This window comes from Balaenoptera borealis (assembly GCF_965194805.1).
Source record: "Balaenoptera borealis genome assembly, chromosome: 7".
NCBI classification, from domain to species: Eukaryota; Metazoa; Chordata; class Mammalia; order Artiodactyla; family Balaenopteridae; genus Balaenoptera; species Balaenoptera borealis.
Window position 1 is genome coordinate 92770121 of NC_138864.1, and position 20056 is coordinate 92790176.

Genomic DNA, 20056 nt, shown 5'->3' on the forward strand with positions numbered 1-20056 from the left:
GTCCAATCTGAAAGCCAGGCTGTCAGGCATTATAAAAAAAGAACCAGATGGGGTTCAGAAACCAAGATAAGTAAGATACCCCTGGTCAGGAATCCAGAGAGTCCAAGCAAACAATACAAGCAGAGTGATTCTTATCAGCACCTGACATTTGCTCCTACCTCTTGATCACCACTGCCCTATTTCAGATCCTCTCTGTATCTCACCAAGACTGTAATATTGCTTCCATATTGGGGCCAGATCCCTGAATATTAGTAATATTCATAGTTCCCTGAATATACTGTCTCTGCCTTTCTGCCGTATTACTCCTTGAAGTGACTGGGGGCACCCTGCTCTCTCCAGCTAGGTTTGCTCCTCTCATTTACTCATTATTTGCCCTTAAAGTCTTAGTTCAAATAATGAACTTCTTCACCTTTGACTGGCAGACTTAGGTCCTCTCTATACCCTGGATTTCCCTTATACCTTGTACTTACCATTATAACAAATGCCATGTATTGTAATTGTTTGTGTCTCTAACTGTGCTTTAGTAGCTGGATCCATATCTTCATCTCTAATCCTTTCTCTTCTCTTGGTACCTAGCACACTGTAGATTTTCAATAAATATTTTTTAAATGAATGTTTAAGAGATTTTTATGTATTATAGGCATGGCAAACAAATTATAGATTTTCTGAAATCTGATTTGAAATTTTTTTTTCCCATTTCTCTCAGCTACTGTAACTTCAGCTGTTTCACTGCCCCAAAATTTATCTCCTAAGTGTCTTATATGCAGATATAACAAAAATCCTTTAAAGTTACTATATACCAGGGATATGGAAAGATGGAAAAGTATATCTCTGCCCTTGGGGAAGGGTATGTTAGCCATTTAAGAAAATCTCCAGGGAAGTCCATTAGTAAAATCTGAAGATGGGATGTTGGAATAGGCTGTTTCTGTGCTTGTTTGAGGTATTTAATTAATATAATTCTTGGACCGAATTGTTCAAACCTTATAGAAAACCTCTTCTGTTCTTTCCTCTCTTTGCATTTCCATGCTATTCCAAAATTCAGAGTACTAGGGGAATGTGGTTGGAATTGAGAGATAAAAAGAAATTCTAGAGTCTTTCCATGGGTAATGGTTTATAATGCCCTTTAATTTATCTGGCAGCATCTCAGAAAAAAATATGATGTTTTGTTTAAGTAGCTTACCAGGTTTCTGAAGATTATTACATTGAGTAGTTTTTCAAAGGGCTATACATAACTGACTGCAAACATCATGTCTTGATGACTATCAGCAGAATAAACACACATATTTGTACTTACTGATTCCACTCAAATATTCCTAAATAGCTTTACTTGTTTTGGTTTTTGTTGCCATAGTTATTCTTCTCCCTCTTTGATGATCATTCATTTATTAATCAAACAAACATTCACTTAGCATCTACTGTATGCTGCACGCTGGGCTGGGGGGCTAGAACCAGAAGAACGTATAAAGCGGACAAACTTCCTGCCTTCTTCAAATTTTAAAACTAGTGGGAGAGGGACTTCCCTGGTGGCACAGTGGTTAAGAATCCGCCTGCCAATGCAGGAGACACAGGTTCGAGCCCTGGTCCGGGAAGATCCCATATGCCGTGGAGCAACTAAGCCTGTGTGCCACAACTACTGAGCCTGCGCTCTAGAGCCTGCAAGCCACAACTACTGAGCCCGTGTGCTGCAACTACTGAAGCCCACGGGCCTAGAGCCCATCCTCCGCAACAAGAGAAGCCACTGCAATGAGAAGCCCACACACCGCAACGAAGAGTAGCCCCCGCTCGCCACAACTAGAGGAAGCCCACGTGCAGCAACAAAGACCCAATGCAGCCAAAAATTAAATAAATTAATAAATAAATAAATTTATTAAAAAAAAAAAAAACTAGTGGGAGAAATAGACTTTAGCAGAATTTCATCTTCTCTCCATATCATAATTTGTGGCTTCAGATCTTTGGTGGAGAGGACTGGATATAAAATGAATATATATAGCAGAACCCAGGCCACAAACTCAGTGAAATTCAAGGGACTGCCAGGTAACAGAAGTGATGGAAGTGGGATGGAAAACAACCACTTTGAATTACTGCTACTTTCAGCTTGATTTTGGAATAATAGGGGGTGGTGAGGATCATGGCAAATGGGAACATACCTACCTACCCTGCCTGAGGAAGCAGCCATCCAGATCTGGATTATTGACATGTGGAAATGGACTCCCAGTGTTATCAGAGTCTGGAAATTTTTTTAATGTGTACTTTTTCAGTTTTAATGATGGTAGCTAATTGAAATTAAAGTACTGTACATATCAAGTAAAATATATCAGAGGGGTAGATTTGGCATGAGGGTTGCCAGTGTATAGACTCAGAGTCTGAGCTCCCTGTGAGTAAACTGCATGAGTTTTAGCATCTAATTTGAATACACAGAAGCCTTGTTTTCTTCCTTCCTTGTTAGAATTACCAGATTAAGCAAACGAAAATAAAGATTGAGGACCAATTATATTTGCATTTCAGATAAGCAGCTAATAACGTTTTTAGTATATACCCCCAATATTGCACAGGATATGTTTATACTATGCAATACCATACAGTATTTGGGACATACTTATACTAAAACAGTATTCGTTGTATATCTGAAATTCAAATTTAACTGGGCATGCTGTATTTTATCTGGCAATCCTATTCCTAGTACCGTCTACTGTTTTGAATTTAAGTTTGCCAAATAAGTGGCGTATGGGTGAAATATTTATTTTCCCAATTTATTAATAATTAATGTAAATAATTAAAATTTTAATTGTTATTAAGTGATGGCTGTATGCCAAGCTGGGCATACCTTCAAATAGGAATAGGTTTTTTTTGTTTGTTTTTTTGTTTTTAAAATCTGGCTTTCTGTGGGGAAGCCTTCTTATTTAGCCTTTATATATAAACTTCTAAAAATGTTTTTACAGTGTATTATTATTTTGGCACAAAAATAATAATTCTTTCTATAGTCCAAATGAATGTTTTTATCTACGTATTTATCCCCATGCTACCAACTTGCCTTTATGACCTTTTAAAAAAAACAACAACAACATATCTTTGTAAATGTCCTTTCCATGTCAGCACATTGATTTTTATTTTAATCTTTGAAAAGCTAAGTTCTGAGCACTTTGCTTCAACTAGTATTCTCCCTGATGCCCACGTCACTGTGCAATTTCTTTTGTACTTTTTGAGATTCTCCTATTCTTCCCTTTGTGATATTAACCATCTGTATTAATGAGATAATAAACCAGGCTTGTTGCTAATGAATCGATTCATTCAACTCTAGATTTAATTAGAAAGACATTTAACATGCCAGCAGATGTTCTGGTTTTGTTTAATTGTCCCCAAATATAATAAAATACAATGAATTTTTATATTTTTGCATAAATTAAACTAAATCAAGATTTGTTACTCTATCATGTATTATAAAAGGCTAACTGATGGAGTTTTGTTACCATTGTATTCCAAGTATCAGAAGGGAAATCAGTTTCCTTCTAAAAACACTCACCTAACTCTTAACTGGCACAAGAGTCGAGTCTAGGAGTAAAGAGTATCCTGACCCTCAAATCTATATAAAGGAAACTAAGCCATAGATGCATCCCGAAGTGTTGGGTTTTTTTTTTTTCTGTCAGTACTTTGATAGGGGATGCATCTTGTAAATTAATTAACCAATAAAAAAGTTACTTCAGAACTGTAATTCCAGAGACACTATCTAGTGAGTTTTTTTAATTGTTTGCTTTTCATGGTTTTGCTTGCAGTATACAAAGGGACTTTTACTTTAAAAAAGAGAAAAAGAAAAAGGCAAAGTTTTAGGAGAGATTTTAATGTTCAGGGCTTTTATTAGAGAAATTGTCAGGGAAGCTTTTAAATGTGTTAGTGCATGCACAAAAGTAACAGCTCAGACAAATTTAGCAGTCCTCACTTTGGACTTTCAGCCTCTAGCATGCCCTTCCTAGAAAAGAAATGAAAGGATTCTATGCAGTGTCCCAGATACCAAGTCAGTAGATGACGTGAATTAAGCAATACTCAGATACAAAGCAAATTACAGATACATTAGGAAAAAACTGTCTTAAAAAAATTACCAAATGGGTAAATTCATCCATCCTGGGCACACTTCCTGAGGTAGGGGTATAAAGACTTGCAGAGTAGCTAAAGAGGAGGAAGAAGACAATAGTAATTCCTTTCACCCTTCCAGCTCAGCTTTTTTTGTTCTTTTCTTTGGTAGTTCCTTTTGTTTAAAAATATGTATTTTTTTAAAAATAGGGATCATAGTATAAATATGGATTTATACAGTTTTTTCCTGAGTATTTCCGCATGCCACTAAATCTCTCAAAACACATTTTTAATGACTTGTTTAATTTCTATAATTCATTTAATCATTCTCTTATTGTTGGATATTAGGTCATTTTATTTTTTTCTATCATTAAATTAACATCAATAGGTATTCTTTAGTAATCCCCCCAGTCTTGCTTTTATAGGGTAGTTATTTCTGGGAAGTGATCAACCTTAGGTACCAGTTAAATTTTGATTTTCACATTACATTTCAGAGTGTAAGGAATGCAACAGTTTTCTAAAACTAGGGCAAGAAGAGAATGAAATCAGGCAGGTAGGCCAGGCAGAGAGCAAAGGTGATGGAACATAAAGTTGTACCTACTCTGGTTTCTGTACCATCCCAACTTCTGCAATGAAGTTACAGCATAGAGTGATTGCTTTTTTTTCATCTGAGGTTCACTTCTTACAACTTTGCAATATTTTTCTTGTAGTTTTAACAGTTCTTTCAAGGATTTGGTAGGATTGTTAATATCATTCATATACAACCACAGAAATGTGTGTGAGACATAGAGATTAGACCTTGTAATGATAGGCTACCATAAGCCCTAATACTTAATAGTCTCTAAGTAGAACTTGTCTCAGTGGTTCTCCTACTTACAAGTTTGCTCAGGCAGCTTGGAGAAGATTCCAACCACCATAAAAACTTGAGGCATTAAGTAGCTTCATGAATTTCGAGTATCTTTCTGGGCGCTGCACTAGCGTCTTTGAATTCCCTTCTGGGCTTGCCCTATGTTCAATACTGTAGGCTGTCTGGTGTTGTTAGCTTCAACCAGGTGCTTGGGTGATTGGAATGAATGTTCAGCTTTGACATTTATTTGCCTTCAAAACTAGTAATAATGTACCTGGAGACCAACTGTGTCTCATTTCACAATTTGTAAAGTCTGTTTTACCTAACGGCCAACAATTAGGTTTTCTGCCTATAAAAAAAAAATGAGAGGATGCAAAATACATTTGCTAAATCCCATAAAGAGCTAATGAATGACATTTTATATGCCTAGCTCTGTCTACTTTGTGGCTGTGTTTTTGATTTTTCAGATTGAGAAAGGTGATTATAGTTAACCCTTGAACAACAGCGATCTGAGCAGTGAGAGTCTACTTTTACCTGGATTTTTTTTCTGTAAATACTGCAGTACTACATGATGTGCAGTTGCTGAGGTTGCTGTGGAACCACAGGTAAGGAGGGCCTGCTGTAAAGTTCTAGGCTGATTTTCAGCTGCGAGGAGGCCGCCCCAATCCCTGCCTTGTTCAAGGGTCAACTCTACTTCATTTGGGTCCTTATTTCTTGCTTTTTCTGGGAGAAAAGAATAACTTGTATCGAAGGTGGAAACAAAATCTCATTTTTTAGAGATTTTTAACCTCTCCCCTAATTTATTTTTGTGCTTCTTGTCTGAATTTTACCACATGTAACATTTTGCCCCGAATCCTTATATTCTTTAACCTTCATGGTCCCTTTAGAATTGTGTTTTTAGGAGTTTCTTCATAATCTGCTCTCCATCAAAAGACACCAGTGCTCATTTGTTTAATCCTCTTGAATATCAAAGCCTCTAGTCAAAGCTTTTGTGTCATTCTGCTTGTTTTTACTTGAATATTCTGTAATAGAAGACTTTTTTAAAGCAAGGTGACCTGAACTACCCTTTGTTCTAAATAAAGTTGCTTCATTTTTAAGTAACATCTTTTGACTTATACCAAGACAATAAACATTTAAAAAAATCTAGTTTTTTAAGTGCTGTGCTAAAAGTTTAAAGTCTTACCCTCTACTAAACATTTATTCTTCTGTTCAGTGTCTTGTAGCATATGAGTACCAAGGGTGTATTCATTTTCTGTAGAATTTGGTGTTCCCTAACTCATTACTTTATATTTCTCTACAGTGAGTTCTCTACACTGCTCTCAGCCTGCCTGCATAGCTCTCCTCCTTCCTACAATCTGCCCTTCTAGTTTTGTGGCCTCAATAGATTTCATCTCCCTTCATGTTCTGTCTTCCAAATTATTGAGACATTTTTAAAAGCAATTAAATTTAAAAATATTATTATTGAGCCATGTGTATAGACTGCTTGCCCAAATTTATGGATCTTAAAATTGTCAAGCTCCTGGCCAGGAATATTCAGCCTATATTAAAGCTCAGAAAGAAAGCCAAGGGGAGAACAATGCAGGGAGTATTGTCTTACAAAGAGAACTTTGGACTTAAAGTTCCCATTGTAAATAATATTTTTAGTTTCAATTTTTTTAAGAGTTGTTTTTTTTTGGTCTATTTGCCTTAAATACTTTTTATTTACGAAAAAATTACTGCATGTGATTTATTTTCTCAATTAATATGTTAAAAGCCTAATAAGTGAATTATATTAATAAAGGTAATTTAATGACATAAAACATTTGTTCCATGGGATTATCTCTCAGAATGTTTTATAAATGATATAGAGGATTATATATTTTTTAAAATACATTTTGTCTTATTAGTACAAAAGTATGCTGTTAATCGTATTTAGATACTCGTCAAAGCTTAGTATTTAAGAGGCTATTTTGTTTTAGATTTGTTTCAATTGAAAATATGGATACTTTTGGTTGTAAATGTTGATGAATAATACTGCCTAACTTCATGGGGACTCTGCCATTCACGGTGTCCATTAAATAGTAATAAAATTAGAAAGGAGCAATAATAAGTTACTATACACCGCATTTAAATAACAACATTTCTATGGTCATGAAAGGGTGGGGGCATCAAGGTCTCCCCATCATAATCCAGATATTAGGATATTTGCTCAGGGAGAGTATAATGACTCCAAGGTTAGACTCTGGAATCAGACTGCCTGCATTCCAGTCCTCTGTGGAACCCTTTGGTCGAGGAGGTCATTGCTCAATCTCTGAATCAAAAAGCCTGATTTACTGTTGCTGGACAGTGGAGACCTGTACTTAAAAGGCATAGTCTTTCTGACAAAGCAGACGGCTGATCTTGTTTTGGGTTTTGGGAATCATAGGGATCAGAGACCGTTCGTTGGACTCTCAGAAGCAGTATTGTGTGGGGATTGGTAGACCTTTAGCTATAGCAGTATAGTCGCTGAATGAAGCCGTTGCCAGTTAACTGACTTTCAGAAGTATGGTAATGGATTGAGTTGTCACTGACCCACTGGAATAAGTTTAAAACTGTGATTCTCCTACTACTTAACAATAACAAAACTGCCTTCCTCATAGAACTTTTTTTGATAATTAAATCAGAGATTCTGTATAAACGTCCTAGCATAATGCCTAATAAAAACAATCCATCATCGGGGCTTCCCTGGTGGCGCAGTGGTTGAGAATCCACCTGCCAGTGCAGGGAACACGGGTTCGATCCCTGGTCCGGGAAGGTACACATGCCGCGGAGCAACTGAGCCCGTGCGCCACAACTACTGAGCCTGTGCTCTAGAGCCCGTGAGCCACAACTGCTGAGCCCGCATGCTGCAACTACTGAAGCCCACGCCCCTAGAGCCCATGCTCTGCAGCAAGAGAAGCCACCACAACAAGAAGCCCGCTCACTGCAATGAAGAGTAGCCCCCGCTTGCCGCAACTAGAGAAAGCCCACACCCAGCAACGAAGACCCAACACAGCCAAAATAAATAAATTAAATAAATAAATAAAATTTTTAAAAACCGAAAAACAAGCCATCATCTTCATCAGTCTGGCCTTAATGAGGGTAGACTGTAAAGCCTTTAGAGCATTCGATCATCATATTGGGTCAGTATAGCACCTCACATTGGCCTCATTCCCCAACGTTATATGATACATACTGTTCATTTTCACTTTTTTTTTTTTTTTTTTTTAATATTTATTTTTATTTATTTATTTAGTTGTGCTGGGTCTTAGTTGCAGCAGGCAGGCTCCTTAGTTGTGGCTTGCCAACTCCTTAGTTGCAGCACATGGGCTCCTTAGTTGCGGCTCTCCAGCTCCTTAGTTGTGGCATGCAAACTCTTGGTTGCGGCATGCATGTGGGATCTCATACCCTGACCAGGGATCGAACCCAGACCCCCTGTATTGGGAGCGTGGAGTCGTAACCACTGCGCAACCAGGGAAGTCACCATTTTCACTTTTTTTTTTTTTTTTTTTTTTTTTTTTAACAAAAGAAAGTTTATTAACTTGCACAGTGTACATCACACAGAAAAAACTTCAATGAAATGTAACTCTAAGTGGTGGCTTTGAATTCTGGCTTACATCATTTTCACTTTTATGTGTGCTTAATACACGGCTCTACAGTGTCAGCATTTTATGCAGTGTTTATTTCACTTTTAAATAGATATCATTTGCTTTCTAGGCCAGTGAGCTTTTTGTGGGTTTGGTTTGGTTTTTAAGCTTTTATGAGAATCACAGATCTCTTTGAGAACCTGGTAGAAGCTGTGAACTCTTCCCCTGAGTGATGTTTGTGTGCATATACATATTTTTATATACAATTTCTTAGATTCTCAGATTCCATGAAGGCTCAGGCCCTGCTCTTCAAAACTACCTCTGTTCCAAAAGATAGTTTTCTGTGAGAATCTTTACATCTAGAAGCATGGGTTTCAGTTGTAGGACATTGGGTAGTACCAATAAAAATAGCCCTTTATGATAGAAAACATAAAATGTATCTTGGAGATTGAGGGTGAAGGTTGAAGTGGATTAGACAAAAAGCGCCAGTTCCTAGAGGCCACAGTGGCCCTTTCTAGGCAACAGTGCAGGCTGGGCAGTAGCTTTTGAACATTAGTATACAGAAGCACACCTGGGATCCTGCTCTGGGCCCAATGCCCCAAATTTGATTAATTAGATCTGGCACTCGATGATTCTGGTCCTAACTACTCTTAAAGGAAAACTGAATTATCAAATCCAAACATTGTTATGATATAGCAAGTTCTCCCCACTTTCCTCTCCAGTCCAGTTTTTTTTTTTTTTTTTAATATCTGTCTCTCTTGCACCGTAAGGAATCCTCTGAAACAACATAAGCGTTTCACTAGAAGATTTTGCGGTGTCAGGTCACTAGGCCTTTGGTTCTTAAATTGCATCACCTGTTAAAACAGGTTGCTTGTTAAAACACAAATTTCTGGGCCCCACCCCCAGAGTTTCTGGTTTAGTAGGTCCTGGTCTGGGGCCCAGTGATTTGCGTTTCTCACAAGTTTCCAGGTGATGCTGATGCTGCTGGCCCAGGGGCCACACTTCGAGGACTACTGCTCAAGGCGTTGATGCGTCATTGGTCCTCTAGGCCCACGTACCACTGGTCACAAACGCGAGATTGTTTATACCAGCCACTCAAACTCAATAATTTAGCTTGTGTTAAGTAATTATTTGTAATAACTCTAGGTCAGTTGATAGGGATAATTGCTCTTGGTTAGTGCCTAACAGTCAATAAAAGTGTTGCAGAAATGTCTTCAGGCTTGAGAGAATGGGACAAGGGCAGAAAGAAACTTTTAAGTAAATTATTTAGTAAGATTAAAAAAAAAAAAAAAAAAGGAACCACAGCAACCCTGACTTTAAAATGCAGAGTGCTTCCTCTGGACCCTAGCCTGACTCTAGTTGAGAGAAACTTTTGAGCAAAGGCTGCATCCGTAACCGGGAATAGGTCACACTTATAATATGGCCCTACCTAGGTTATGCTTCCCTAGAAAGGAAATAAGGAGCTCCTATAGCTAGAGAGATTGTTGACCATCTTTTCTGACTCTCTTCATATCAGAATAAAAGAAATCAAGTTCATGTTCAAAGTCAGCAATTATGATATCTGGTTACCCCTGCTAATCTCACCTCCTAATTGCTAATGACCAGACTTTTTTTTTTTTTAAAGAATCAATTTTATTTATTTATTTGTTTGTTTGTTTATTTATTTAGGAGCGCGGGCTCCAGGCGCACAGGCTTCAGTAGTTGTGGCACACAGGCTCAGTAGTTGTGGCTCATGGGCTTAGTTGCTCCACGGCATGTGGGATCCTTCCGGACCAGGGGTCGAACCCTTGTCCCCTGCATTGGCAGGCGGATTCTTAACCACTGTGCCACCAGGGAAGTCCTGTGACCAGACTTTCTTTAACCACTTCCATAACTAAAGATATAAATGATCCACATTAAAATATTGGTACCCTTTGACCTAGAAATTCTACTTCTAATTAATCCTAAGAAAATTATTATTTTAAAAAGAGCAGAGATTTAGCTAAGGGTATATTCACTGCAATTTTGTTTATAATAGCAAGAAATGTGTACAATTGGTTAAATAAATTGTTATATTCCATTGTTAGAATACTCTGGTTATTTTAAGTAATTTTATAGAAGGATATTTGGTGGTGTGGAAAGTTCCTTATGGCATATTAAGTGGAGGGAAAAAAACATATATCAGGAAAGTATTTTGGGGATTTTTAATTAAAAATGTGTGGAGATATATATGAAGAAAAATCATCATAATGTTAATTGTGCTAATTTCTGAATCGTGGGATTATGGGTGCCTTTCCCCTTTGTTTTGCTTAAAAGTTCTACAGTGTACTCATTTTTGTTGTCTGAAAATTTTGTTTTAGAAATCTGTACGATTTAAACTATTTTAGTGAGAGTTTTAATGAAGTATTACACCAGTCAACCAAGAAGTACAGAAAATAACTGAGAGCACTTTCTTACATTTTGAATAAGAAGAAAAAGTGAAAGTCTCAGAACAGTACTGGATGCTTCTCCGTAGGAAAGAAAGGTCAGTGCTGGGAGAGGGAAGGGTGCAGAAGGAAGCTGCTGGAGGCTGCCCTGTTAGCCTTTAAATGGTAAAGGCAGACAGAGCTGAGTGTAGTATTGCCATCGAACTACAGAGAGAACTCTGCCTATTACCAACATTTCTACACTTATTAGTTTAATTCTTAAGATGACTGTATAGTTACTGTCTGGCCAGTGGATCACTAACAATGGTCCAGGGTTATCACTGGCTATAAAATCACAGGCCAAGAAACTTTTCTTGGACATTGGGTAAGAGTTGCAATAACTTCGGCAATTTCCAGTAAGATATTTGAAGACCTCACCAGCGTATCATAACAAACTTTTGAAAATAATTATAAGATTTAGGTTTGTTGAATACTGAAAACCTCACTGAAAACTCTAAAGTTTTACTGTACTCCTAAAACAATTGCTTACCAGAAACTAGCAGTGCCAGTAATTTGTTTTGTAAAATATCCCTTGGCTATTTGTAGTTGTAGGGCTTCTCTTATGGAGCTCTTGGTGTCACACGTACGTTAGATTTAAAGAGCTCATCCTTGAAGTTTCTTAATAATCCCTTAGTGCAACAAAAAAAGTATATCTTTTAATGAATGTAGGACTCATCTCTTTAATATTAATAAACTTTCTACTCTTTATTCTTTTTTAAGTAAGAGTTTGTTCAACCCAGTGGCTTTCATCTGGATGAGTGGTTTATGAAGCTTCCCAAATTATTATAACAATATCCCTTCCCCCCACTGTAAATTACATGTTTGGAGCACAGCAGAAATGACAGCTGGCAGTGAGATTCAGAGTGAAGCACCTTTCTGCTCTGTAATAGATTCCTTTGACCACTGCTATATCCTCTTACATTTAAGTATATTGGGTATGTTGAATAGAATTACTGTCCCATTAGCTTATTTTATACAGCCCAAATAACTTATTTTGTGTTTTATATTTTATTTAGTAGCTATCATGCATGATCAATAACCAACGTTCAGTGGAGTGCTAGGATTTGGGAAACCTAATGTCTTTTGATGCTGATCTTATCTTTATTGATGTTATCAGTCAAATATTTCCCTATTGTGTTTTAACTTTAAATACATTCTGTTCAAAAAATCTTATTTCTTAAGTGCTTTACAGCTTTACAGAGTCAGAGCTGAGAATGAGAAGAGGCTGGGGAATGGGCAGAAGAGAGCAAGGGCGATGAACAGCCCTTTTAAGAATTGCTAACATTTGACTAGCTTTGTTGGCTGTTTTGGGGTTTTTTTGTTTTTGTTTTTTTAATCTCTTGTCTGATTCCAAAAGTCCCCTTCATTTTTTTTTTCCCTTGCCTTTTTTTCCATTCTTTTTTGTTAGTGCACTTCTAATTGCTAGGGAATATCTGCTGACTGGAAGAGGACTAGGAGGTTTGAGTCATCAGACCCAGGAAGCATAGAGGAAGACAGGGTGTTCTCTACTGTTGACATCTCCTAATTCCACAGAGGGAATCTGAGCCCACTGCACTTTCAAAATAACAGTGGTGGCAGCTTCCCTATCAGAGACCTTCCCCAAGATTTCCCTGGATACTCCCTCAGATGATTGAAATTCTCAAGCAACTGGAACCCACCCTCTCCTTTCATGGGGAAAGCTATAGTTTTGTTAACTCTAGACCAGTGTAAGACCCATCCAGATGATTCTGAATGGTTTTGAGTGTCATTTCTGGAAAGTCAAAAGTACCTTATGACAATTCGACTTGAAGGTGAATTTATCTATATGTTCCTTAAGGATTTACACCGTGTTGCTTTTCTGTCTTTTCTGTTCTTTTTGTACAGAACTTTATCCCACATAGGATCATTTGGTGAACACTCAAAATTTGGAATGAATTTATAACACAAGAAGTACAAAGAATAATTTATAGATCATTGCTTCTGAACTTCCCTTTTTTTTTTGGCACGTCCAAAATTAAAATCCAAAGTGGATTTTGTGGAATTACGTATCTTCAGATCAAAGTAAAACATACCAAAACTATGAATGGGTTGCTGCTGTTTTGTCAGTACATATACTCTTTCCTTGGCTTGCTTATTTTGAATTGCTGTCAATTTTTTGAAGATAATTTTGTGTATCTATTTTAGGTGGTTTATATAAACATCTGGTGAGGTTTCATTGATTGCCACTTAATAACTTCAAATACACAGTCATTTAAGCATTTTGTTTTAATCTAGATTTCTTGAGAGGTTTCTTCACTGTTAAGACTCTGCACCTCTTTGATATCAGTGATTTTTTATTCCATGAGTCAATACCCTGAATCTTACAGACTGGCACTCTTGAGTGATACTTATTATCTTCCTCTATTTAGTATTTTTCTCTCTCAGAATGGCAATTTTATATCTGGATTTTGGGGGATAAATCCATTCCAGTAAAATTGGTTATTAAGCATGTTTTGATAAAACAAGTGCTATTTTCTCATTGTTTTGCAGAATAAAACTGGAACTGCATTGGGGAAGGACAAAGCCTCCTTGTTGACTTGGCTGTAACGTGATGCAGAAACTGTTAAGATGGCCAGTTATTTGGCATAATGAGCATTGGCCCATACAAGAAGGCTTGTTGTAACACTTTACTAGGGAGGCAAGATGCGAAGTAGAAAAAAACTTCTAGGTTATAGTTTTCTCATCCCTGAAGTGGAGTTTTGATTCTAGGTCCTCACTCGCTGTAAGCTGTGATATGCTATACCAGAAGCACTTTTTCAATATGTGGAGTACCGTGATTCCCTAGTCCCACGTTCTTTTATTAAGGGTTTTTAAGTCTAAAAGCTGAGCTATGTTATCAGTAGATGCCCTCGTCTGTCCCGGTGTATTCAGCCCTAAAAATACTTTGTTATATACAAATAACAGAGGTGCTTCTACTCCAGTAACCTTATGCATTCCTGAAAAACTGCATTCTACAAAAGTACGCGACACAAATAACAGGTCTTGTGCGTGGCAGGGGGTGGGGGATTGGGTTAGGGATAGATCGCTCAAAACCAATAGAACTTTGTAAACCAGAGCAATCCTAATAAAAAGAGCAGCATGGTTAAGTCTCCACTGGATTTACAGTCCAGTTAATTCTTTGCATCATTGAACTCTGGAATTCATGCTGCCTCCTTCAAACTGTAGTTCCTTGGAGACATTTACTCCTAATGAAGACCAGTTTTATCAAAATTAAATACCCAACTCACTGTGTAGACTTCTGTCAATCAGGTGTTTTGTTTTGTTTTTAAGACTTTATTTTTTTAGAGCAGTTTTAGATTTACAACAAAATCGCAGAGGTACAGAGGTTTCCCATATACTCCTTACCCCCATACATGAATAGCCTTTCCCATTATCAGCGTTATTCACCAGAATGGTACAGTTTTTACCAAGGATGAACCTACATTGACCCATCATAATCACCCAAAGTCCATTGTTTACTTTAGGGTTCCCCCTTGGTGTTGTACATTCTAAGGGTTTGGACAAATGTATAATGGCATATATCCATTATTATAATATCCTACAGAGTATTTTCACTGCTCTAAAAATCCTCTGTGCTCTGCATAATCATCTGTTCCCACCCCCATCCCAGCTACCACTGATCTTTTTATGGTCTCCATAGGTTTGCCTTTTCCAGAACGGCATATAGTTAGAATCATACAGTATGCAGCCTTTTTAGATTGGCTTCTTGCACTTAGTAATATACATTTAAGATATGCAGCCTTTTTAGATTGGCTCCTTTCACTTAGTAATATGCATTTAAGATTGTTCCATGTGTTTTTGTGTCTTGATAGCTATTTCTTTTTAGTGCTGAATAATATTCCATTGTCTGGATGTACCAAAATTGATTTATCCATTCGCCTACTGCAGGACATCTTGGTTGCTTCCAAGTTTTGACAATTATGATTAAAGCTGCTGTAAACATCTGTGTGCAGGTTTTTGTGTGGACATCAGTTTTCAGCTCCTTTGGGTAAATACCAAGGAGTACGACTGCTGGATTGTATGGTAAGAGTATATTTAGTTTTGTAAGAAGCTGCCACACAGTCTTCCAAAGTGACTGTACCATTTAGTGTTCCCACCAGCAACGAATGAGAGTTCCTATTGCTCCACATCCTCACCAGCATTTGGTGTGTTCAGTGTTCTGGATTTTGGCCATTCCAATAGCTGTATAGTGGGATCTCGTTTTAATTTGCATTTCCCTGATAGCATATGATGTGGAGCATCTTTTCATATGCTTATTTGCCTTCTGTATATCTTCTTTGATGAGATGTCTGTTAATATCTTCAGCCCCATATAATATTGTAAATCAACTATACTTCAGTTAAAAAATAATAAAGATCTTCAGCCCATTTTTTAATCAGGTTGTTTGTTATCTTATTGTTGAGTTTTAAGAGTTTTTTGGTATATTGTGGATAACAGTCCTTTATCAGGTGTGTCTTTTGCAAATCTTTTCTCCCATTCTGTGGCTTGGCTTCTAATTTTCTTGATACTGTCTTTTTCAGAGTGGAAGTTTTTAATTTTAATGAAGTTCACCTTATCAGTTATTTCTTTCAGGGATCCTGTCTTTGATGTTGTATCTAAAAAGGCATCATTATGCTCAAGGTCATCAAGGTTTTCTCCTATGTTATTATTGACTTAAAAATGCACAACATAAAAGCTGTGAGTCTGGTTTATTCAGTTTCTTACTAAGGACTGTAGCCCTGGAGACAGCCTCTCAGATAGCTCTGAGAAACTGTTCCAAAGAGGGAAGCAGGGAGATCAGTATATTTGTGATTTTGGCAAAGGTGGTCTATGCAACAAAGCACACCTCTTGGTAGAAGGTTGCTGGTAGTCACGAGGAGCAGATATCTTAGTTCATGGTTTTAGTGCTTTTCTAAGTATGGGAAGATGCAAGAATCCAGGTTCATAAAAAAGTTTCTTCTGAAAATATCTCACTATCTGAAGGCCTGTTTTGCCAGTTTTCCTAGAGCACAGAGAGCCTCATTCCTGATCTCCACCCTGAACTCCTTTCAGGACGTGTTGAAGATCAGCAACTGCAGTGGCTAATGACTCAATCCTTGTGGAGCTGGATGGCCAGTGACATTTTTTAGTTGGCATTGTTGTCTAAGAGTTTTACAGTTTTGTGTTTTACGATTAGGTCTGTGATCCATTTTGAGTTAATTTTTGTGAAGAGTGTAAGTTCTGTGCCCAGATTGATTTTTTTTTTTTTTTTTGTGGGGAGGGGCCTGTGAATGTCCATTTGTTCCGACCATTTGTTGAAAAGACACTCTGTCAGTCAGGTGTTATTTAAACACGGGGAGAAATGCCATTGCACCTTGTTCATCTGTATCATCAGCTTCCTTGAATAGCTTAACATAATGGAAAGAGTAGCAGTTCTTGAAGTCCCTACTTGCTGTAAGGAAGAACTTAACTAGATTTTCAGGAGTTTTGTTAAAGATTGTTGTATATTGCTTAGGCTTTCTTTAAATAATGAGAAACCATGCCGTGATTGCTTCAAATCACTATTTTGCTGCAAAAAAATACACGTGAACTAATACAACTTCTGTGTTATGCTGACGTTATTCTTCAGTTTATCAAATGTGTATGAGCAGATTTACAGTAAAGAAACATATTGTATCAATGACTTTAATTTGATTATCTTTCATAAATAAAGTGCTTTCTCTTTTTAGTCAGCTTATTTTCTACAAAATATAATTTTATCTATCACAAAATATCCCTTCTAAAACCTGTAGCAAAGATGTTGTTCTTCCCAAAACCAGAAACCATTTTTAAATCTTCCCCCATAAAATGTCTATCTTTTTTACTCTTACACTAAATTATGAAGTCATAGAATTGATCATAACAGATTTTCCTTAGAACAGTAGTTTGTGGATTCACATAAAACATGTACCAGTCACCACAGAATGATTACATTAGAATCACTGTGTGAAAAACATCATGTTTCCAAAGCTCCCTAGTTGATTTATATGTACTATCAGATTTGAGAATCACTTCCTGAAAATAAAAATAACTAAAGATATTCATCAAGTATCATTTTTAGTAAAGTTGCATTTGGACATCCAGTGAAGCCAGTGCTAGTCAGATGAACTGCTGACAAAATTCTGTGTTTGCTGTTGCATGAGTAATTTGCAACATGTACTATCTTATGTTAACTAACTTCCACCCATTCTTTTAGGGATACAAGATATATATCACTTTTTGGATTAATTTTTGTAATTATGAGGTAAACCATGGGAAATTAGTACTACATCTGAAATTCTAGGATTAAAATCTGTTGTATGTTTTATTGTCCAGCAACTTTTTATTTCTTCTTCCTTTGTATTGGAAGTCAAGTGATTTTTGTGATGCAGTCACATTTAGAGAAGGTTATTTTACATCATGGAGATGGGATTTATACTAAACTCACTGAAGATAATGGGAGAGGTTGTCGGTAGACAAGTAAATTGAGAATTTTATATATATATATTTTTTTTTTTTGAGAATTATATTTTTTTAAATGTCCTGAAAAATGATTGGATCACAAGTGTTTTGCAGAAGCTTTAAAAGACTACTCACAACTGTCTTTATAAAAGCAGCAGCTCCAGATAACTTGAAGAAAAAGGATTTGTTAAATACCTCAAAGTAAGACCAAACAACTACCCAAGCAGTCTGGCATGTAACTGGAACTAAGGAAGTGCATCCAGTGCTTCAGTATTTCACTTGCTGGATATAGGCTACCTTACCATTGTGCTTTGTTCTTTTCTCTCCTCTGGTGCTTCTTACATTCTAGGTCATGTGAGATGTATCTGTGAACATGACCAGCCTCCCTGGTGGAAAAGATGTGGGTTCCTTGAGGGCAGGGTCGTTCTTATTCTTCTTTATTTGCTCCCTAGTATCTAGCACAGCCTTTTGCCTGAAAGTGGGCTGGAAGGAAAAATTAGTTTCTAGGGAAATATTTTTATAAAACAGAGTGATACAATGAATATCAGCCAAGACTTCGCCTAACTTTCAGAAAGGTTCTATTTCAATATCAGGGCTGAGAAGTAATCTGTTATTATTTTCATCCTCAAATCCTTTAGAGCCTTGCTATTACAGAGCTGCTTTATTGCTGAGAAGGCTGTTATAAAGAGGTCTTTTACTATTTCAACAATTAAAATTCGTCAGATGGAATCTCAGCTGACTTAACCAGTGCTGGATAATCTAGTAAATACTGTCATAGCCAAGGTTCACTGTATTAATAATAGATTTTCTTCTAAAGAAGTTAGAATAAATTAGTAATTGTTAACTTTAACATATCACCCAAAGAATTAGCAAATTTTCTTAGTTTTATAATTTGCCATGATATTTAGTGCTTAGATAGCAAAATTGCTTGTCAGAAGAGCAGAGAACGTATTCAGTGACTTTTCTCCACCTGAAAAATCCGTTCAGCATAGATACTGATTTGAAACTACTGCTTGATTTTATTCTAAATTATTATGTTTGAGACATAAGTCAAAGAGAGAAATGGGTTTGTAGAGTTGTTAACAAGACAACACTTTTCATTCAGTGAAAGACAAAAACTAATTTTTTTCAAGGAGCTAATTGATATCTGATATATACATACATATATATGTATATAAGTGTGAGGAATTAAACTGTTCTAAAACAAGAATTTAAATCAGTGGTTATGTGGTACTTTTGAAAAGTTCCTATTAATGTGCTTTTCTGTGCCTAAAAATAATTATTCTTAACAAAACTATTTATTGTACTAACAAATTATTCATATTGATGAATTAAGACATCAAACATTAAAATTAAAAGATGACATAGCTATTTAATTTTTTAAATAGAGATATGTTAGTCCCACAACTCAGAAAATTTATGATTCTATCAAAAACACTAATTATACTTAATAGGGAAATATCAGATAGGTAATTTACAATTTTCTAGTTGCCAGCCCATTTCATTAAAATATTGCCTAGAATACTAATTCCAAAGTAATTGCCTGTCAAATCAAATCAATTAAATTAGGTTAAACCCAGCCTCTGTGGATGCACTGTGAAATCTCCACTGGGCACTACTTATTTAGAAAGCATAAGGTAGGCCAGTAACCAATCAGGTGTTTATGAGTCAGAATTTACCCTTCCTTCCTTTCCATCTTTTCCCCCATAGATTTCAGTAAATAAGAGTGTTCATCAGTTTGCTTTGTTTCTCCATTCCTGCCAAAAACTCAGGATCTCCTGAGATCCTGGTCAGGATCACCAGGAGATGATCCTATGTTTCAAATAGGTTATCCTGGTTAATTAAATTTTCCATTAACTGAGGTGAAAATTTTATTACCTTTTTTGTTTATTTCCAGATTTATATTCCCAAATTCCTGATGTCTGCCTCCTGCCTACTACTGCCTTCTACTGGTAGGTGGGAGATAATGTTGAGGACTTAGTTCCGATTTATTCTGTTACTTAGAATGAAATATATATATACCAAGCCTTGAATTCCAGTTGGAGTCCCAGCATTCCTATCAAATAAAAACTTGTAGTAGTTTTACATTTAAGTACTCTGAAGTATCTTTGATAGTGTAGAGTAGGAGCAGTAGAAGATGTGAAATATCAGTGATGTGAGAGAATAAAGTAATAACACAGAGTATGGTTTTTTATCTTTCATTCCAACTCCTTTTGGATTCTAAATCTCATTGCCAATAAACTTTAGAGTTAGAGAAAATATTTCTGAAGAAATGAATATACTTAACCATGTATGTTTTAAAGTACTTTTTTTTTTTAATATGGTAACTCTAATTTTATTTTTTTAAGGAACCTCCATACTGTTCTCCATAGTGGCTGCACCAGGTTACATTCCCACCAGCAGTGTAGGAGGGTTCCTTTTTCTCCACACCCTCTCCAGCATTTATTGTTTGTAGACTTTTTAATGATGGCCATTCTGACCAGAGTGAGGTGATACCTCATTGTAGTTTTGATTTGCATTTCTCTAGTAATTAGCGATGTTGAGCATTTTTTCATGTGCCTGTTGGCCATCTGTATGTCTTCCTGGAGAAATGTCTCTTTAGGTCTTCTTAAAGTACATTTTTAACAGTAGAAATCTTAATCTGATTTAAATTTACAAAT

General features: G+C 36.5%; 1 protein-coding gene across 10 annotated transcripts in view; it reads left to right on the forward strand.

Moving 5' to 3' along the window:
- ZNF277 (zinc finger protein 277) overlaps positions 1-20056 on the forward strand; it is a 165357-nt gene that overhangs the window by 24441 nt on the left and 120860 nt on the right. For 8 of the 10 annotated variants that reach the window (XR_014246918.1, XR_014246919.1, XR_014246920.1 and 5 more), the window contains exon 2: positions 19294-19348. The exons of the other annotated variants lie outside the window; for them this stretch is intronic. Coding sequence is in view for 2 of the 8 variants with exons in the window: in XM_082400093.1 (XP_082256219.1) it covers positions 19294-19348 (55 nt within the window). In the remaining 6 variants the exon portion in view is untranslated. The remainder of the gene's footprint in view (positions 1-19293; positions 19349-20056) is intronic. 10 annotated transcript variants of the gene reach the window in all.